At 35.5% G+C, this 22,901-nt stretch overlaps 1 protein-coding gene across 1 annotated transcript in view; it reads right to left on the bottom strand.

The window, feature by feature from the left end:
• The window catches only part of STPG2 (sperm tail PG-rich repeat containing 2), a gene marked incomplete at its 3' end in the record, with an annotated part of 527,449 nt that extends 517,426 nt beyond the window's left edge, over positions 1-10,023 (bottom strand). The window contains 4 exon segments of the mRNA XM_082642509.1: positions 1,190-1,354; positions 1,860-1,923; positions 8,749-8,815; positions 9,721-10,023. Of these exon segments, the coding sequence (XP_082498635.1) occupies positions 1,190-1,354; positions 1,860-1,923; positions 8,749-8,815; positions 9,721-9,829 (405 nt within the window). The 5' untranslated portion in view covers positions 9,830-10,023.
• Positions 10,024-22,901: the final 12,878 nt, after the last annotated feature.

Genomic DNA, 22,901 nt, shown 5'->3' with positions numbered 1-22,901 from the left:
TCTGATTTTGATAATTACATTGTGGTTATAAAAAAGAATTCTTGTTCTTAGAAATTTTACATTAAAAGCATTTAGGAGTAAAGGGGCATCATGTCTTAAATGTACTCTGAAATTGCTTAATTAAAATAAGAATATAAATATAGAGGGGAAATGATAAAGCAAATGTGATAAAGTGTTAACTGCAGGATCTAAGTGAACAGTATATGGGAATTATTTGTATTATTCTTGTAACTTTTCTATCAATCTGAAATTATTTCAAAATTTAAAATTATTTTTTAAAAAAGAAACTCACTAATTGGAAACTGAATGCATTAGATCTAGTATATTGATATAGCTAAATCTAGAAAATATAACATTAAGTGAAACAGCAAGCAACCTGCATGCCAGATGATAACATTTACTTAAATGTTTTAAATCATACAACAATACATATTGTTATTTATATGTAGTAAAGATTTACTGTTTACTTTGGCAAAGGGAAAAGAATGGAGGGAGGGAAATTGGGTAGGGTAATAATTGTAATAATATATTTATTTTAAAATATAGCTAATTCGAGTGTAAAAAAATTTTAATATGTGTTATATGAGATGGTGGGTACATGGTTATCTGTTTTTATGTTTGTTCAAGTCTACGTGCAATTATATAAATTATAATAAAAATATTTTAGGAATAAAAACTTAACAATTCAAAGTATCTAAGACTCCAAAATACCCCAGTATACCTATTGCCGAAAACCAAATGGTTTCATAAGGTGCTTAAGCCTAAGCTTAAACTATTAAACTATTTACTCTTTTTCCTGGATACAGTTAGACTGTATTTCCCAGGCTCCTTGGCAGTTAAGTGTGTGCATGTGCCTGAAATTTAACTCCCAGGCCTAGCCTACAAAAAACCCCCACTACCAGTTCTCTGTCCTCTTTCCCCTTCTGCCAGCTGGATACAGATGACACCAAGGCCTTTGGAGATGACAGTAACATGAATGGAATAAGCCTGTGTCCCTGAATCTCTACATGGAGGAACATCTCTTATCAACAAGAAATGTCCATATGAATGAGGAAAAAAAGAATTTCTGTTGCATTAAGCCACTGAGATTTGGGGGTCTATCTGTTACTGCAGTTAGTATTACATTAACCAGAACATGCATAATCATAAACAGTCTTCCAACTGTCAATGTGAAATGTATCATACTTACAAATTGAGGTTTATAGTATGCTGGACCTAGTGTACTGTCAATAGCAGGTGGAAAATGTTTTGTGATACTGCCATCCTCATTAATATGATAACCATACGACCGTCCACAAGAAGGAACTGAAGGAACATCAACACTTCTGGAAACTGTAAGTGCCCTGGACATTTTCTGTAAAAAAAAAAAAAAAAAAAAAAAAATTATATTATTTACTCAAAGGCAAGAAAAGGAATGAATAAACAAATATTAAAATTTACTAAAAGACAACTATTCAATATTGACTTTATGAGTTTTATAATATAAACCAAAAATGTTTGTCTGTAAAAGTAATTTAAAAGAGTGAATTCAAGTCTTACCTCATAATATAAACCAAGATTTAACCAAACTACTATTAAATAGTAACATAAACCATAATATAAACTAAACTACTGTTAAAGCCACTTTTAGAGATAAGGAATCTCTCACCTGGCTCAGTTATTTATCTTGCTTAGTATAGCAAGCATTAGTGATTCCAAAAACAGGCATTCATTCCTACAGTCACATCAACAATCAGCAGTTCAAAGTGGTTACTTGTGCTATGCTATCATAGTATCTGTCAGGTAAAAACAAACTTTATATTTTCTGTAACATTTTCTGGCTTCATTCCTTTCCAGCTCCTGACTTACCTTCATCTTACCGGTGCCCTGTATAAATATCCTAATTTTGCAGACCATGTAGCAAGGAAAATGTCTGATAAGATGCTAAATGGAAATTTAAAATATAAAATATAAAATTGAATTTATTACTATAGCTATGTAAGTTATGTAAAAGTATATGTAAGTGTATAAAATCATATACATATATGATTTGATACTGAAAAGAGCTATGCAAAAATCAACAGAATTATCAATGTTAAAGTCAGAAGTTTTAAGGTGCTTATCTTTTTTCAAAATTTCCTTTAATGGAAAACATTTTATAATTTAAGTAAAAACAGAAAGGAGTAACATACACTAGAAATACCAGTATAAAATACATCAAATAAAATACTGGCATTTAAATAATTTAGTAATATGAAAAATTACTTATTAAGAATATATTTATAATAGATATATTTAAAATAGATAACCAACAAGGAAAAAATGAAGGGAAGCTCATATATTCATTAAAAAATAAAAATAAATAGAGTCTGCAACTTCTATCAAAAAAAAAGAATATATTGATCCTCTGTAGGTTTTAAATAAATAAATGCTAGAGTTGACTGCACACATGCCCAATACATAATTGTGTCATACACATACTATCACTGGCAGAATTTCACTTTTTTTATCATTACAGACAACTATTAAGTAGTTTCAGTGATACTTATGAGACTGGTTACTAAATTAAAACAGGAAAATATTGAATGGCCTCCCCTCCATTCACTACTTTCAAAAAGTATTTACATGATGTCAAGACTTTCCAAAATGTAGCCCCAACCTTAGTGAATGCTTCTCCAACATCCAGTTTGTGATATCCCTAATTCCCTGCAAAAACTATCTACACCAGAAAAAAATATCTAAAGAAAATAAAACAAGTCTTTTTTCTTCTAAGCATATTTGGTTGAGATGAAAATGGAAGTTCTATTTAACTGATAAAATATTTTCATCCTCAGAAGATCACAGTTTTATATATTGGAAAAACATATTAATTATAGAGAATAGCATATATGAATTTGTAGGCAGCGCCTAGATAGAAATAATTTAAAGTGAGCTTATGGCAAGTAATTAATATGTTTCCTCACTTTGGTACATAGCTGGCACTCGGTAAATATTTCTTGATTGCCTGACCCCAAACAAAGGTTTATAAATCCAAGATACAAGCAGAGACATAATCAGTAAGTAAACTTATAGACAGATTTAGTCTGCTGAAAGAATGATAAAAATTTTCAAGAAATATAGCAAGAAAATGAGCATAGTTTAATCAACATAGATACTAAAGAAAAAATGAAAGAAAATAGAGCAGCTATATTCAATAGGTAATAAAAGAATGAAACTGAGGACTCAAAACTTGTGAGAATCTTGTACAACTAAGGACAATGTACACTATGAAGATTTATGGTGATAATTAGTACAGTTTAAAAGCTTGCTAATCTGGACTAATATTTTTAAAACCAGAAATAATGTTTCTTTTGAGGCCTTCATGTATTAAAATGCAACTGAAATCAAAAGTTATTTATTTGTGTTGGGTATTAAAGCACAAAAGAGGTGAGTCAAATGCAGACCTTACCCTTAAAAAGCAACAACCTACTGAAGCATTAAGCAAAGTACTAAAATAATTTTAAACATGGAAAAATATCTGAAGTGCTAAAAAATGCCCAGAGGGTCAAAAAGAGAAGTTCTCAACGACACTGAGGTGATTAGAAAAAGCTTCATGAATGATGTTAAAACTCTGGGTGTTAATTTAGTGACCGATGGTTTGAATTTGCTATCCCAAAGCAAAAACAAACAAACAAAACAACACAAGGACCATAACAGAAGTCCTTAAAAGGAAGCCAAGTTTCAAGAAACCCAGGACAGCAGTTGAAATGTTCCAAATCGGGGTAAACAACCAAAGAACAAGATACAGATTTCAATCAAAACACACATATAAGTACACAGAAACCAAGCTATAGATTATATAAAGTGAATAGTGAAAACAACCAGAGTGTTCTACCAAGCAGCAGGAAAATATGTCCTATAAACTGGAGAAAAGTCAATGAAAAGAAACACATTTAGGAATGAGAAGATGGAATTAGCCCAAAAAACATTAAAGTATCTATTATAAATATTCTTCATATGTTCAATAAGGTAGAAGAAAGATGAACATGATGAGGAGATAAAGATATAAAAAAGACCCAAATCAAACTTCTGAAAAGTATACTGAATGGGATTAACAACTAATTTTATGTGGGTTAATAAAAGATATTTTTTCTCAATTCTTAATCACTTTAAAAAAATTGACTGTTTTAAGCAAAAATAATTTCAATTTATTGTGGCATTACAGCATATGTAGAAATAAAATATATGGCCACAATTGCACAAAGAATGAGATGGGGAAAACAGAAGCACACTGTTGTATGGCTCATATACTATACATGAAGTGGTACAATATTATTTGAAGGTAGATTGTGATAAGTTAGAGATGTATATTGTAAACCCTAGAGCAACCACTAAGTAATAAAAGAAAGAGGTACAGCTAGTAAACCAATAGTGGAGATAAAAACAGAACCATTTTTTTAAAAACTCAAATCTTTCAACTGTGTTAGCAAAAGAAGAAGAGAAACAAAGAACAGATGAGATAAATACATAACAAATAGCAAGAGAGTAAATTTAAACACAACAATATTGATAGTGAAATTAAATGGAAAAGTTCTAAATGCCCCAACTAAAAGAGATTGTCAGATTAGATAAAAAAGCAAGACCCGGGGCTTCCCTGGTGGCGCAGTGGTTGAGAGTCCGCCTGCCAGTGCAGGGGACATGGGTTCGTGCCCCGGTCCGGGAAGATCCCACATGCCGCAGAGCAGCTGGGTCCATACCGCAAAAAAAAAAAAAAAGCAAGACCCAACTTTATGGTGTCTACAGGAAACCCTCTTAAAACATAAAGACACAGAGGTTAAAAATAAAGGGATGAAAGAAGATATACCACGCATCCATGTATCAAAAAAAGCTGGAGTGACTGAATTAAAATCAGACAAAGCAGATTTTGGAACAAAGAATACCAGGAATAAGAGAGACATTTCATTATGTTAAAGGGGTCATTTCATCAATATGATTTAATAATCCATAAAGAAAAGCAAGGAATTAATTGCCATAAAAATTAGAATAGTGCTTACCTGTAGGGGATAGGGAAAGGGTTATGATTGGAAAATAAAATTTTGCAATGTTATATTTCTTTACTTGAGTATTCACTTTTTAAGTTATTTAAATTTTATGCAATTTTCTGCATCAGTATTTCATCTCACAATTAAAGGTATATTTTTTAAAATTTATGTTCATTTAGGTAATGTGAGATAGATATGAAAACTAAGAAAGCTAAGCTCAGGCTAGTTCTGAGGCAGCTGTCATCAGAACATGGCAGAGATTCTAACTGAATCTATTTAAAGAAACAAAATGAATTGCAAAATACTGAAATTCATATAAAAATGGGGGAAAAAACCCTACACAATAGCCCCATGTTTTCAAGAAAGCCAGTACTCATAAAATCTTCATTGAAGTTTCCCAATATTAATCACAAAAGAATATTTCATCAATAGATTAAAAGTTTGTATGAAATATTGAGCTCAAGTAAAACCGCAAGAAAATGTAAATGTTTATACTAATAAGCTCCATAAGAGAAGGGACTTTTCTGTTGTATTCATAACTATATGCCTACTGTGTACAGTTAGGGTGACAAACTGTCTTAGTTTGCCCAGGACACAGGACTTGTAGTGCTAAAATCAGGACATTCCCAGATAAACCAGGATGGTTGGTCTCCCTGTCATGCTGTCGTGCATATTAAACAATAAATATAGAATTAATAGGTGATATTCTAAACTACACCTTTAGTCATTCATTCAGCAATACTGAATGCTTTATTACGTGTCAGAGAGAGGCAGTTAGGGTACAATAATGAATAAGCTAAAACCCTCGCCTCAAATAGTGGGGAAGCCAAACAAATAAACAAACAATTACATTACAAACAGTGCTGCTAATAATTAAGATACAAAATATAGGAGAAGACGATTCTGGCACATTAGGGTTGGTGGAGTGAAAAATTAAAAGTTTGATTTGGGACATATGACTATACTGACATGTTAAGTTCCAACAATAAATGATAAATCAAACTGTCAGGTAGAAAGAAGAAATGAAGAATATAGGAGAAGATAAGATTCGAGAAGAACGAAGTAAGTTCAATTTGAGATATATTAAGTTTGTGGCACCAACAGCAGAAGATAAATCAGACTGGCATGGAGCAATAAAAGTCAGTCTATTTTTTGAGAAAGAAGGTGGGCGGCGTGGGATAAAGGACAAGTTCTGCAGCCACAACTACAGTACAAAGCAAGCAGGGCGCTCTTCACATAAAAGCAATAGCTAGATCTTTGAAACCTATACTCATCTTCAGGGACATCAACATTTATATAGCAATCACATACATATTTTTATTTAAACTTAAATAAAGATAGAATTCCCTGAAATGGTCTCCCTAAATTCTGAATGGCTAATAAGATAAAACCATTATTGCCGGCATAAGCACACAGGCAGGAGTACAAGACCATGGACAGCTCATGCTTCTGTGGCAGATAAAACTGCTTTCCCATCAAAGAAGAAATTTAGCAAAGAATATATTAAGAACCACTGTCACCCAGCCTAGATAACTAATATAGAACCAGTACAGATAACTAATATATGCTAATATGGGGTACCATTTGTTATGTAAATCAAGCTCAAAAAGCAATGAAATACTCCTTAGCACAATAATGCCAGGAGCAGTCACATTATTAAAAGGACTATGTTTTTATCATAATTTAGTAGGCTGGTCATTTATGGGAAAGATTTGCTTTAATGAGATAAGATTTGCTTGCTTCTCAGATAATTTGCAAGAAAATCAGGAGCAGCTCTCACTAATCTGGAATCAAAATATCCATTCTCTCTCCCACTCATGAAATCAGAGCAGCTGAGTCCTATTCCTTCCGGGCTGCAAATCCTGGGTAGAAATCCCTGATCAACTGGACAAAAGTCAAGGAATGAAGTTTGAAAATTAATGTGGAAAGAATTTTCTGAGGAAAATATGAAGACAATACACTGGAGGACTGACCAAGCAGCCTATAGTAAGAGGAAAATGATAATTAGAAGAGAAAGGTTGAGAATAAAGATATCTGCACCTTTCTTTTGAAGTTCTAAGACTAAGATCTTCTCCTCTTGTGTAATTCAAGGTAACAAGTAAATTACATAAAGTCCCAACATCGCTTTTCCTACATCATACTCCACAAAATTTCCCTGACCCTTAAATAGGTGTGTATACTTCTGTATAGTCCAGTGTTACTGATCTCAAAGAGGTGTAGAGCAGAATGTACCTAGGAAAGAGGTAACAGCTACTTTTAAATTATCTTGCCAGGGAATCCTGTAGACAAATGACTAAAGAAACACCTGTAACCTCTATTGATTATTATTATCAGCAGGTCAGTGCTGAGTATTACTAAAACAGGGTTCTATAGGATGCAGCTGCTCAAAGTTCCCAACTATGGAATTTCCTAGTTTCCTTCATAGGTCAACAAGGTACAATTCTATAAAACAGTAAAAGAAGGTCCTTGCAAACCCCAGTTACTGATCTCTAAGCAAACTTCACACAAGTCAGATTATGAGTTTTTAATTCTGCTATGTGTAACTCATTAGATTTTTTTAAACTTTCTTTCAAGAATTACTGTTTATTTATTTTACATACGTGTTAAGGTATTGAGCTAAAAACTGAGACTAACACAGTCAAGATCTTGGTTACTGCCCTCAATAATCTCACATTTTAATGTGGCAGCCAGATAAGTTAACAGATAATTACAATATAGTATCAAAGTGCTTTGAGTCATTAGGAGTCAAAGAAGAAAAACCTGAGACAGAGTGGAGTCAAAGAACAACTTCACTTTACCCGAGGCTCAAAGGAGTTCAGATTTTAACCTTAGTGTTAAAAGGAATTTTTTAAACAAATAACATAATTATATCTTAGGAAGATTACATTAGCCGTAAGACAGAAGTTGTTAGAGACTGAAACAGAGAAACCAGTAATATTTTATTGGTTTATTTCAGAATAAAAATAACAAATCCCAAGCTAAGTCAAGGGCAGTTAAATGAAGAAAGGGAACCAGTCTGAGAGAGAATGAGAAGAGAAAATCAATAGGTTCTAATGATCAATGGGAGTGATCAGTCAGAGGAAAAAAAGAGTCTAAAATAATTCCAAAGCTAGAAGTTTAAAAGCAATTGACAGGGCATTTTTTTTCAAAGGGGTCTGTGATGGTTGGGAACATGATAGGTTCAGACACCTGGAATTTCAGATGCCAGAGACCACCCAGGTAGAGATGTTTGTCCAAAAAAAGTAATTGGCAATGCAAAGGCCTGATGATCAGGAGAAAGCTCATTTAGAGATATGAATCACCTGTATCTCTAAAGACTGTTAAGGAGTCATCAGAATCAGAATATAGATAGCAGTTGAAGCTATGGATTTGAATGAAAAAGTAAACATGAGAAAAGCAACAAGCAAAGCATGGGAAGTACAGTATATAAACGTTTAAAAGGTATTTAGAAAAATAAAAACCTTTAAAGAAGACTATGGAGGGTTGGTTGAAGAGGGGAGAAATGATACCTGATTCAGCAGTTAACAAATGTTTACTAGGTCCCAACCATGTATCAGGCACTGTTCCAAGACAATAGTTGGAAAAAGAACCAGGAAAAAATGATGTTACAGACACCAAGGGAAGAAATATCTCTAAAAAGACAATGGTCAGTTGTGTCAAAATAAAATAAGGATTGAAAAGTATCCTAAATGTAAGCATTTTCGGTGGTCGTCGGTGGCTAATAAATTGGTAGGGAGTTAATGCTTACAAGGACTCAGCTGCATTAAATAAAGACACATAATAAGCTCCAAGAACACTGATATCAATAGCAGAAGCTGAAAAGCAGTAAAATTCAAGATTAAAACAATGACAAATGACAAATTTGTACTCCAAAGAAACTTAAATCAACCTAATACCCTAATCTCATCAAACATGTTAACAGAATAGTGGCTCTTGGCATTTGTTTAAAAATACAGGAATAGTGTGACAATAGGGGAAATGCAGGCTAACAAGGGAAAAGGTGTAATTTGGATGGTATTAAGCCCCACAAAAATCATCAGATTAGAAAAAGCAGAAAGCAAACTAGAAGTATTTATTAAAAGTCACCCCCTAGCCACTAATTGCTAACAAATGAGAGCAAATAATTATTTAAATTATCCATTCCCACCCCACCTCTCAAAGAGTACAGCTTTTCTTTACAGAATGTGGGATAAACAGGCTCTCTCGTTAAGTATATTGAAAAAGATCGGTATGGTAAGATAGGAAGCATCTACCTGAAAAAATACATGGGACTATCTTAAAAAGGTATTCCAAAACAGAAATATAAAGTTATATCTCAGTAAATTAATGTTTCTCTGGTTAGTTAGGAAAGGTGTGTGAGGCAGGCAGGATTACAAAGAAAAGAGACAGAAAGCGGTAAGAAGTACACAGGAGATTTGGAGACTCACATAGTCAACGGGGCCAGGAAATAAAAATCCTAGATCTAATCTGCACCATTTAAAATATGATGTGGACAACTACTATAAAGTCAAAAGTCTTCGCCATACGCTTACTGGCCTTGTGAAATGCGACAAATTATTTTACCAGTTATTATCTGTAAAATAAGGATAGTATTTTCCCTGCCTACTTCATGTTTATACTTATGAAGTGGTACTATAGTGTTTAACTCAGTCACACAGAAGCGGAGCAGGCTGAAAGTGAGGAGCCTGTTACAGAAGGCTTGCCTTTCTCTACACCTTACCTGTTGCCTGCTGCTTCAGGAAAGGTACCTGGTAGGATCCAGGACCCACAGGATCCTCAGTGTTGCCACCTTCAGCCAATCTAAGCACACGGGGAGCCCGAGCATACATAATGGCGTGGGGGGAAGGGTGGGCGGCTGCAAAGGGATTAAAAACAGGGAGGCTAGAAGAGATGTGGAGCAAAAAGAAGCCGTCAACAATTTCAGGAGGCCAGGGAAGAACTTCTGTAAATGAAGGTGCTAGCGCAGGGGCTATCGCCCCACCTGCTCACTGGGGGTCACAATACTCCCAGGTCGATTTCTAGCCGCGTGGAAAACTGAAAAGGAGTATGAGCACAGAAAAGACATCCTACAAGTTCATCCGTTCACCAGCCGAGAGCGGAAGTGCTCCTCCAAGGAAGGAGATTAAATAGTAGGCGCCCGCCCCTCTGCTTCCGGAGCTGGCTCCGCCCTTTTCTTTCCACCTGTAAGTCTCTGGGCGAGAGGTGCAAGCGCTTTTCCCTGGCCGAGCCCTGGGAGCATGCGCACCGAGCCGCAAGCCTTCCCCACTCGCTCCGCCCCGCGCTCTTGGCGTCCTCCCGCAGAGGGCGGGGCCGAGGCCCGCTGCTCGCTTTATTGCATTGCATCGCGATTCAGAAAAGCTCTAGAAAATGCATTGGAAGGCGTTAGGGGTAATTTGACCGTGGTCCATTTCCCCTTTAAGTCAGTTAGGGCGGCTGGGAAGAGACTAGCAACTACTGTGAAAGAAAAGCCTTAGTGCCAAGGGAAACGCTTCCGCGACCTCATCCCCACCTCCTACCACAACTATACTCGCACCTCAGGGGGAAAGCACTCTGCCTTTATCCCATAGATAGTCCAAAGGGTGCTAAGAGAAGTCCAGAAGGTGGTGGTGACAAGAAACAGAGAACCGGGGGAAGGAGACGAAAAACTCACCAACCGAAGCAATGCAAATTCAGGTAACTGAAAGCTGCTCCTGTTGTCAGATACCAGGCAGCGGCAGCATTGATTTATTACATTGTGTATAAGTAGAGCAAAGACCTTGAGAAAGCCCAGTCCACCCCACTAAACCAAGGAGTCTCTTAACCTTAGGCGAAAGAAACCAGGCTTCTGCAAAGGCCTTAAGGAGTCTATGTCAGAATCCACTTAAAAGTTGTCTCGGGATTTTTTTGTTTTTTCCCAGCAAGGATTCCATCCAGATTCTAGCCATTCTAAAGGCTTCAACAAATCCTATCCTATCTTGACCATGCCTTACCCCCAAATGAGCTACAGTACTTTAATGTGTTCCTACTATAAATTTGTACTTATTTATACTCTGGAGGACATGGTTCAGTATTCAATTCTGTGGGTCATTTATTGTGCCTTAATTGTTCCATATATGTTAGAATGCTCTCCATACAAGCCTTATCTGCCTCTCAAGAATGTATCTGTACCTTTTTTTCCTACTCAGTAGCTTCCTGAATACTCATTTAGTCACTTAAAAAACACTTACTGGCATATGCCGTAGGTTCAGTATCCTGCTGAGTTATGGGGATACAAAGATATAAGAAAGTCTTCATCCTCAAGGGTTCTATATCTAATGGAAAAAGAGACGTGTGTAATCCATAACAAGAGATGACAAGAGAGGTGAATAAAATGATAAGAAAAATATTACAGTACTTTGGATACCTCCTCTTCCTACTAAGAAACTAGATACTCAACTATATGGGGACCCCAAAAAGCAAATTCAGATGCCAGCCATTTTGCTGTAGGCACTGGTGAAGACTCTCACATCCTCCTTCTGGCTTTTCACATCTGCAACAGTCTAGATTACTCTTTCCCAGGGTAGAGTTGGCTTTGAGCCTGGAAATGGAAGTGGTAAAGCAGGCTTTATATGCTTTCTGTCTGATCTGATTTTTGTCCACTGGACCTAACCTAACTTAGACAAAAGGAGCTCTTCATGGGTGTATCCTAGTTTGTTTACAGATCTCTAAAGGGGAGTTTGTAGCCTTAAGACCTAGGTACCACCTAGAAATGTAGAATTTCTTTATGTTGCCTGCCTCCTCAGTCCGTGTTCTTTCCTCAACGAGCTCACAGAGAGGGGTAGCTGATCAATGGCAGGACTCTAGCATTTCTGGGCCTTGTGGCCAGATCCCATCTAAATATCACACCACTGAGGTACAACCTCTACATTCTTTGATTTTGTAACACTTCGTCTCTAAGAATTCTGTGTTCCTTGCAAAAGACTTTTCTTTGAAAAGTTTTTGGTGTGAAAATCCTTCCTCTATTTCCTTGAATTACTGTGGCTGTTCTTCTGTCTACCTTTCCCAGCTATTATTTCCCTCTTACGGTTCAGTAACCAGAATGGTACACAGTATTTAAGAATGGGAAAATACTTTTAAATGAGAACAGCAACCTTTTTAATTATCTCTCAGTGTGGTAAATATTTCTTAAATAGTTTAGAATGAGTGTACTGCTAAAAAAATTAAAATGTTAACACAGAATTATAATTATTTATGAATACAAAATAAAGAATTTGGTTCAGCATTTCTCAGTTCCTGCAAAATAGTTTTAATGCTAATCAACCACACTATACAACCATTTCTATAGTATTAGTAAGAGATGGAAACTGTTTGAACTCAGGTTTATTTGACTGCAAAATTTGGGTTCTTTCCATTTCTCTATGCTGGCTCCCACAAGAATAAACTTTAAAAATAAAGCTTGGGGGTGCGAATTTGCTTTAAGTAGCATTAAATACCTTATAAATATTATAAAACTGAATTGTTTTTGAAACTAATTTCTTCAACCCATTATGACTTATTGGTTTTCCATTGTTTTGCTTTTTGTAAAAAAAAAATCAAGCAATGGTAATAAATCATTTGGCATGTATCAAAATCAAATGAATATACTTTGTCAGTGTTATTAGAGGTCACGTTGTAAAGTGATATGCACTCAAGTTAAAATGGTAAAAATTTTCATTTGTATGATTTGAAGCTTACAAAGTATATTTTATGTTCAGTACTTTGTTTAATATAAATTTATGTTTCTTTAAACTGCAGATTTGATATTCTGAAATCATGAAATTTCATGAAATGTGTTTTTTAATTTATTTTTTATTGAAGTATACTTGATTTACAATGTTGTGTTAATTTCTGCTCTACAGCAAAGTGACTCAGTTATACACATATATACATTCTTTTTTATATTTTTTTCCATTATGATTCATCTCAGGATATACAATAGGACCTTGTTGTTTATCCATTCTATATGTAATAGTTTGCATCTACTAGCCCCAAACTCCCAGTCCATCCCTCCCCTAATCCCCTGCTCTTGGCAACCACAGGTCTGTTCTCTATGTCTCTGAGTCTGCTCCTGTTTCGGAGATCGGTTCCTTTGTGCTGTATTTTATTTTATTTTATTTTATTTTTTTTTTTTTTTTTTTTTTTTTGCTGTACGCGGGCCTCTCACTGTTGTGGCCTCTCCCGTTGCGGAGCACAGGCTCCGGACGCACAGGCTCAGCGGCCATGGCTCACGGGCCCAGCCGCTCCGCGGCATATGGGATCCTCCCAAACCGGGGCACGAACCCGTATCCCCTGCATCGGCAGGCGGACTCTCAACCACTGCGCCACCAGGGAGGCCCTGTGCTGTATTTTAGATTCCACATATAAGTGACATCATATGTCTTTCTCTTTCTGACTTACTTCACTTAGTATGGTAAGCTCTAGTTGCATCCATGTTGCTGCAAATGGCATTATTTTGTTATTTTTATGGCTGAGTAGTAGTCCATTGTATATATGTACCACATCTTCTTTATCCATTCATCTCAATGGACATTTAGGTTGTTTCCATGTCTTGGCTACTGTGAATAGTGCTGCTGTGAACATTGGGGTGCATGTGTCTTTTTGAATTATAGTTTTGTCTATATATATGCTCAGGAGTGAGATTGCTGGATCATATGATAATTCTATTTTTAGTTTTCTGAGGAACCTCCATACTGTTTTCCATAGTGGCTGCACCAACTTACATTCCCACCAACAGTGTAGGAAGGTTCCTTTTTCTCCATACCTTCTCCAGCATTTGTTATTTGTAGACATTTTAATGATAGCCATTCTGACTGGTGTGAGGTGGTACCTCATTGTAGTTTTGATTTTCATTTCATGAAATGTATTTTAAAAATTATACCATATTACCCAATGACCACCTGAGGTTTTTTCACTGACATTTGTTGAGCACGTACTATGTGCTAGCACTGTGTGAAGCACTTTCCATCGATAATCTAAATCATTTCTCACGTAACCCATGAAGTAGGCTCTATTAATATGTCTACTCTATTAATATGATGAGGCTTAGAGCCGTTAAATTTCTTACTCGATGTCACATAGTTAATGAATGATGGAGCTGAATTTAATGCTAGTCAGTTTGACCCTAGAACCTGTTTTCATAGCCATTGTTTGGAAAATGCCCCCAACTGGACTCTACTCCCACACCAAATAATCAATTATTTTTTTTATCAATTCTTATTTGAGTGTGGCTGCATGTTTATTTATTTCTAAAAAGGAAAATCTAGAAGTAATCTTTCAGAGGTGACGTGGTGGCTCCTTGATGGCCAGAAACTAGGATGCTGTATTGTGCTGCTCCATATCTTGATGTGCAGTTCCCATTCTTGAGATCTCTTCATGATCCAAAAATTATCTGCTGGAGCTCCAGCCATTATTGGGAGCAGGAAGGGAAAATAAAATTATGCCCCCCCTCCTTTTCAAGGAGACTTCCTGGATGTAACACAGAAAATGTATGATTGCATTTCATTGGCCCAAACTATGTAAATAGGCACTTCTAGCTATAAAGGAGACTAGGCAATATAGCCCCTTTCTAGGTACCAGTTTCTGTTACTGAAGAGAAGGGAATCATTGTAAAGAAAAACACCTCTCAGTTTCATCCACAATCATCCCATTGAAAAACTTTCCCCTCCCTTGGTGTCCAAGGTACCCTACCCTCCAGATTCTCATTATACTTTCTTTTGACAGCATCTACTGTCTTCTCTATTTTTGTCTCACATTTTTCTTTTTTCTCCCATCCTCTTCTCCGTTTCTCCCTTGGTAATTTTTTTCATTCTCATAAATCCTATATCCTCTTTGAGCTTCATGCATTTCCAAGTGTCTGCTTCACACTTAAATATAAGTGAACCACGAACATTTCAAATTAAATATTCCCAAACCTTAATTCATTTTCTCTGGAAAGCCTGATCATCCTCCTAATCTCCTGTTTCTGTTCAGAAGAGCAACATCCTCTCGTACATTAGGCTTGAAACATCTTAGACTACTACTTCTTGTGCTCCCACATCCAAGTTCTGTTGTTTCCACCTCTGTGATCTTTCTGCAATCCACCCTCTCACCCCATCTCACCCCTGTAATTTTGTTGATTTGGTCTATTGTAATATCTCAACTGGAATTCCTTTTCCAGTCTCTCTATTAACAGTTTATCCCACATAGTTTAGTTGGGTTAATCTTCTAAGTGTGATTTTGAGAATGCCACTCTCCTGCTCAGGAGTCTCCTATTGCTTACTGAATAAGTTTGGCATTGGGTGTTTCAAACAACCCAATATACCTTTCAATTCTTATATCTTCCACTACTACCCATTCACACAAGTTACATATTGGTCACCTTGCCCTTTCCATCTCTGTGCTTTTGTTCAAGAATTTATCTCTGCCTGGAAATGCCCTCTCTTCAGTTGTTATCTATGAATGCTAAGCTCTTGAGAGCTTAATTCATCACAGCATTTAGCATAGCACACTTTAAAGAGTACATTTTAAATGTTTGCTGAATTAATGTTTAAAAGGATAGTAAGATATAAAATGAAACACCAGCCAAACACTATTGCTTCTGATATCAGCTGAGTACTTTAAATTTGATGAAAAGTAACCAATTCTTGAAAATGTTATAGAACAACAGAGTAGTAGCTACTCTTTCAGAAAAAGAATGAACCGTGCTTACAGTAATTAATTCATCTTCCAAATGTTTTCATAATTGTCCACATTTGCTGACAGTTTTCTGTTAGCTTTTTTAAAAAAGTATTGTTCTGTCAGATAGACAAAGACAAAGAGATCAAAAGGAAAAGTTTCGGGATTAAGGGAGCCAGCTTTTTAGCGGTAATAACAAGCATCACAGAATTTTCTACTTGTTGGAAACTATTAAGTATGTCTATGCTAATAAGCACATCTATACTAGTTAAGTACCAATTATTAATGTGAAGATATATATGAAGTCATATGTCTAAGTAAAAACATATTGGATCAAGAGAATTAGAAGATAAGCCACAAACTAGGAGAAAATATTTGCAAATGACATATCTGATAAAGAACTGTTATCCAAAATATCCAAAGAACTCTTAAAATGCAACAATAAAAAAACAAACAACCCAATTTAAAAATGGGCAAAAGACCTGAACACCTCACCAAGGAAGATATACAGATGTTAAATAAGCATGTCATCTGGGAAATGCAAATTAAAACAACAATAAGATACCACTTGTATTAGTCAGGGTTCTTTACAGAAATTGAACCAGTGGGACAAATAGAGATATATACAAGGAGATTTATTACGGGAATTGGCTCACATGGTAATCGAGGCTGAGAAGTTCCACAATCTACTGTCCGTAAGCTGGAGAACCAGGAAATCTGGTGATATAGTTCAGTCTCAGTCCAAAAGCCTGAGAACCAGGGGTGTCAGTGGTATAACTCCCAGTCCAAGGTCAAAAGCCTGAGAATCTGAGGGCACTGGTAAAAGTCCTAGAGTTCGAAGGCCCAAGAACCAGGAGCTCTGATGTCCAAAGGCAGGAAAGGATGGACATCCCAGCTCAAGAAAAGAGAGATAATTTACCCTCCCTTTGCTTTTGTGTTCCATTTCAGCCCCCAGGGGATTGGATTGGTGAGGGCAGATCTTGTTTACTCAGTCAAATGCTAATGTCTTCTAGAAACACATCCACAGACACACCCAGAAATACTGTTTTACCAGCTATCTGGGCATCCCTTAGGCCAGTCAAGTTGACACATAAAATTTTTCATCACACACTACACACCAATTAGAATGGATATGGGAAAAACAAACATGCAAAAAATATTGGATAAAGAAACAGTTAATCATATCCATTTACCCTATCATACTATCATGATTCTTACAAGTGTGAGAGGATACAATAAATGTTTATTAAATTAAATATCCAGGAAGTCCAGTGAAATAATGTTGTTTTAAAAAATTAATTGAAAGAATGAGTCCAACACCGGGAATCTGGGGATATAGTAATATAAATGTGGCTTCTCTCCCCTCCACTAACAACTTTAATATATTTATGCCCTCCTAGTAAAACAGTTCCTGAGGCTTCTGGACAGCCAGGTACATGTGAAGGTTCTGGCTCTATGAATACTGCAGTAGGGAAAATGGGAGGAGAGATTTTTTTTCTTTCTTTACTTTTTTAAAAAATTTATTGAGATATACATAGTTATATATGTACAATATTATAACAGTTACAGGTTTACAATATAGTGATTCACAATTTTTAAAAGTTATACTCCATTTATAGTTATTATAAAATATTGACTATATTCCCTGTGTTATATAGTATATCTTTGAAGCATATTTATTTTATACATAATACCTCTTAATCTTCTTAATCCCCTACCCTGTCTTGTCCCTTCCTGCTTCCCTTTCTCCACTGGTAACCACTAATTTGTTCTCTATGTTGGTAAGTCTGTTTGTTTTTTCTTAGATACACTAGTTGTATTTTTTAGATTCCACATATAAGTGATATCACACAGTATTTGTCTTTCTCTTCTCTGTCTGACTTTTTTCACTTAGCAAAATAACCTCCAGGTCCATCCATGTGGCTGCAAATGGCAAATTTTCATTATATATACATACAAAATAAATAAATATATATATATGTATATGCCACCTCTTCTTTATCTATTCATCTGTTGAAGGACACTTAGGTTGCTTCCATATCTTGACAATTTTAAATAATGCTGCTATGAACATTGGGGTACATATATCTTTTCAAATTAGCATTTTCCTTCCTTTCAGATGTACACCCAGGAGTGGGATTGCTGGGTCATATGGTACTTCGATTTTTAGTTGTTTGAGAAATTTCCATACTGTTCTCCATAGTGGCTGTATCAATTCACATTCCCACCAACAGTGTACGAGGGTTCCCTTTTCTCCACATCCTCACCAGTGTTTGTTATTTGTAGACTTTTTGATGATGGCCATTCAGACAGGTGTGAGGTGATATCTTACTGTGGTTTTCATTTGCATTTTTCTAATGATTAATGATGTTGAGCATCTTTTATGTGCCTGTTGGCCATCTGCATGTTCTCGTTGGAAAAATGTCTGTTCAAGTCTTCTGCCCATTTTTTAATAAGGTTGTTTGTTTTTTCTGACGTTGAGTTGTATGAGCTATTTATATATTTTGGATGTTAGCCCCTTATCGGTCATATAATTTGCAAGTATTTTCTCCCATTTAGTACATTGTTTTTTCGTTTTGTTGATGGTTTCCTTTGCTGTACAAAAGCTTTTAAGCCTAATTAGGACCCATTTGTTTATTTTTGCATTTATTTCCTTTGCTTTAGGAGACAGATCTAAAAAAAATATTGCTATGATTTATGTCAAAAAGTGTTCTGCCTATGTTTTCCTCTAGGAGTTTTATGGTTTCCAGTCTAACATTTAGGTCTTTCATCCATTTTGAGTTTATTTTTGTATATGGTATTAGAAAATGTTCTAATTTCACTCTTTAACATGTAGCTGTCCAGTTTTCCCAGCACCATTGAAGAGAATATCTTTTCTCCATTATATATTCTTGCTTCCTTTGTTGTAGACTAATTGACCATAAGTGTGTGGATTTATTTCTGAGCTCTCTATTCTGTTCCACTAATCTATGTGCCTGTTTTTGTGCCAGTACCATGTTGTTTTGATGACCGTAGCTTTGTAGTACAGTCTGAAATCAGGGAATGTGGATTCCTCCAGCTCTTTTCTTCTTTCTCAAGATTGCTTTGGCTATTCAAGGTCTTTTGTGTTTCCATGCAAATTTTAAAATTATTTGTTCTAGTTGTGTGAAAAATGCCATTGGTATTTTGATAGGGATTACATTGAATCTGTAGATTGCTTTAGGTAGTATGGTCATTTTAACAATATTAATACTTCCAATTCATGAAGATAATATTTTTCCATCTGTTTGTGTCATCTGCAATTTCTTTCATCACTGTGTTTTATTTTTCAGAGTACAGATCTTTTGCCTCCTTAGGTAGGTTTATTCCTAGGTATTTTATTCTTTTTGCTGCAATGGTAAATGGGATTGTTTCCATAATTTCTCTTTCTGATAGCTTGTTGTTAGTGTATAGAAATGCAACAGATTTCTTTGTATTAGTTTTGTTATCCATGAATTTTACCAACTTCACTGATGAGCTCTAGCAGTTTCCTGGTGTCATCTTTAGGATATTCTATGTATAGTCTCATGTCATCTGCAAACAGTGACAGTTTTACTTCTTCTTTTGCAATTTGGATTCCTTTCATTTCTCTTTCTTCTCTGATTGCTGTGGCTAAGACTTCCAGTACTGTGTTGAATGAAAGTGGCAAGATTGGGCATCCTTGTCTCTTTTTTTTTTTTTCTTTTGGTTTTCAGCACAATTTTATATCTTGTCAGAACAAAGAACATACATCAAATATGACAGGGGTACATTCCTTTAAGGTTTCAACAGAGATGTAGTTACAATTTAGCAGGTACACAGTGATCCAGCATGACCCTGTCATCTGGGAAGGGAACTTTATCTTTGAAAAAATACTAGCATTGGCATGATAGAAAAGGAGGCATTACTCCTCTTCAAAGTGGACATTCCTTAATGGTTAAAGCTGACAAATATTGTCTGTTTGGCAGCCCATAAAGTTCAGGACAAAGAATGTATAAGCCAGAATGGCTTCCCCATACCTGAATATGAAAAAATGTTTTTTCCATTAATGTTAAAAAAGTTCCTTTTCAATTCCTATTTTATTGAGTCATCATCAAAACGTACTGGATTTTGTCAAGAGGTTATTCTATATTAATTGAGATGATCATGTGGTTGTTCACTTTCACTCTGTTTATGTGTATATTATACTGATTAATTTCCTTATGTTGACCCACCATTGCATTCCTGGAATTAATCTGACTTGTTCCTGCTAATATGCTTTCAGGTTAGGTTTCCCAGTATTTTATTGAGAAGTTTTATGGTTATAGTCAAATAAGATTTTTTTTTAATTTATTTTGTGTACCCTGGGTCTTAGTTGTGGCACCCGGGATCCTCATTGCAACATGCAGGATCTTTAGTTGTGGCATGTGGGATCTTTTAGTTGTGGCATGCAGGCTCATAGTTGCAGCATGCAGGATTCTTAGTTGCGGCATGTGGACTTCTTAGTTGCGGCATGCAGACTCTTAGTTGCAGCATGCGAACTCTTATTTGCAGCATGCATTTGGGATCTAGTTCCCTGACCAGGGATCACACCTGGGCCCCCTGCATTGGGAGCATGGAGTCTTATCCACTGGATCACCAGGAAAGTCCCTCAGATGAGATACTGATTTGCAGTTTCCATGTGGTATTTTTATCTGGCTTTGGTATCAGGATAATGCAGGTCACAAAGAATGACAAAGGATGCTGTTAATTTTATATGTCAACATGGCTAAGCCATAGCACCTAGACATTTGGGCAAACACTAATCTAAATATGAAGTGAAGGTATATTTTAGATAAGCATTTAATTAATTAAAGTACAGATTACTATCCATAATGTAAGTGGGTTTCATCCAGTCAGTTGACACCTTAACAAAAAACAGACAGAGGACTCCCCAAGGAAGAGAAGCTCTACCTCCACACTGCCTTACAACTCTAGTTGCAACATGAACTTTTTCATGGATTTCCATCATGGGCATCCTTGTCTTCTTACTGACCTTAGAGGAAATACTTTCACCTTTTCACCATTGAGTATGTTGTTAGCTGTGGGTTTGTCATATAATATCTTTACCATGTTGGGGTATGTTCCCCCTATGCCCACTTTCTGGAAAGTTTTTATTATAAACAGATGTTGGATCTTGTTGAAAGCTTTTCTGCATCTATTGAGATGATCATATATTTTATTCTTCAATTTCTTAATGTGGTATATCACATTGATTGATTGACTTGTGAATTTTGAAAAATCCGAGCATCCCTGGGATAAATCCCACTTGATCATGGTGTGTGATCCTTATAATGTATTGTTGGATTCAGTTGGCTAATATTTTGTTGAGGATTTTTGCATCTATGTTCATCAGTGATATTGGCCTGTAATTTTTTTTTGTGATTGTCTGGTTTTGGTACCTAGGTGTTGCTGGCCTCATAGAATGAGTTTGGAAGTGTTCCTTCCTCTGCAATTTTTTGGAATAGTTTCAGAAGGATAGGTGTTAACTCTTCTCTAAATGTTTGATAAAATTCACTTGTGAGGTCATCTGGTTCTGGAGTTTTGTTTGTTATGAGTTTTTACATCACAGATTCAATTTCAGTACTTGTAATTGGTCTATTCATATTTTCTATTTCTTCCTAGTTCAACCTTGGGAGATGGCACATTTCTAAGAATTTTTCCATTTCTTCTAGTTTGTCCATTTTATTGGTATATAGTTGTTCATGGTAGTCTCTTATGATCCTTTGTATTTCTGTAATTTCTTTTTCATTTCTGATTTTATTGATTTGGGCCCTATCTCTTTTGTTCTTGATAAGTCTGGCTAAAGGTTTATCAATTTTGTTTATCTTTTCAAAGAACCAACTCTTAGTTTCATTGATCTTTTCTATTGCTTTTCTGTTTCTATTTTATTTGTTTCTGCTCTGATCTTTATTTTTTATTTCCTTGTACTAACTTTGGGTTTTGTTTGTTCTTCTTTCTCTAGTTGCTTTAAGATTAAGGTTAGGTTATTTATTTGTGATTTTTCTTGTTTCCTAGGGAAGCTTGTGTCACTATAAACTTCCCTCTTATAAATGCTTTTGCTGCATCCCATAGATTTTGGGTTGTTGTGTTTTCATTTTCATTTGTTTCTAGGTCCTTTTTTATTTCCTCTTTAATTTCTTCAGTGATCCATTCGTGGTTTTTTTAGCAGCTTATCATTTAGCCACCACGGGTTTGTGGTTTTTTGCAGTTTTTTCTTGTAGTTGATTTCTAGTCTCATAGTGTTGTGGTCAGAAAAGATGCTTGAAATGATTTCAGTTTTCTTAAATTCAGAGACTTATTTTATGGCCTAACGTGATCTATCCTGGAAAATGTTACATGTGCACTTGAAAAAAGGTGTATTCTGTTGCTTTCGGTTGGAATGCTCTGTAAATATCGATTAAGTCCATTTGGTCTAATATGTCATTTAAGACCAGTGTTTCCTTATTGGTTTTCTGTCTGGATGATCTGTCTGTTGATGTAAGTGGGGTGTTAAAGTCCCCTGCTATTATTGTGTTACTGTCAATTTCTCCCTTTATGTCTGTTAATATTTGCTTTATGTATTAGGTGCTCCTATATTGGGTACATATATATTTACAATTGTAATATTTTCTTCCTGGATTGATCCCTTGATCCTTATGTAATGTTCTTCTTTATCTCTTGTAACAGTCTTTGTTTCAAAGTCTATTTTGTCTGATAAAAGTATTGCTACCCTGGCTTTATTTTCATTTCCATTTGTGTGGAATACCTTTTTCTATTCCCTGCCTTTCAGTCTGTGTGTGTCTTTAGACCTGAAGTGAGTCTCTTGAAGGCAGCATATATAAGGGTCTTGTTTTTGCATCCATTCACCCACTCTCTATCTTTTGACTGAAGCATTTAGTCAATTTACATTTATGATTATTATTGATATGTATGTTCTTATTGGTATTTTGTTCTTTGGGGGTTGTTTTGTTAGTTTTTCGTTGTTGTTGTTCCTTTCTTCTTTTGTCCTCTTGTGATTTGATGACTGTCATTAGTGTTATGTTTGGATTCCTTTTTCTTTTTTGCGTGTGTATCTACTTTAGATTTTTGGTTTGTAGTTACCATCAGATTTTTATATAGCAATCTGTATGTATACGTGATTGTTTTAAGTTGCTGATCTCTTATTTTCAAACGCATTTTAACAACACTGCATTTGTACTTTCCGCCCCTCATGATTACTGTTTTTGATATCACATTTTACATCTCATTGTTTTT

The sequence above is a fragment of the Mesoplodon mirus genome, assembly GCF_964341445.2.
Source record: "Mesoplodon mirus genome assembly, chromosome: 2".
NCBI classification, from domain to species: domain Eukaryota; kingdom Metazoa; phylum Chordata; class Mammalia; order Artiodactyla; family Ziphiidae; genus Mesoplodon; species Mesoplodon mirus.
Note: the sequence above shows the minus strand (reverse complement) of the source record. Positions and strands in the feature narration are given on the sequence as shown.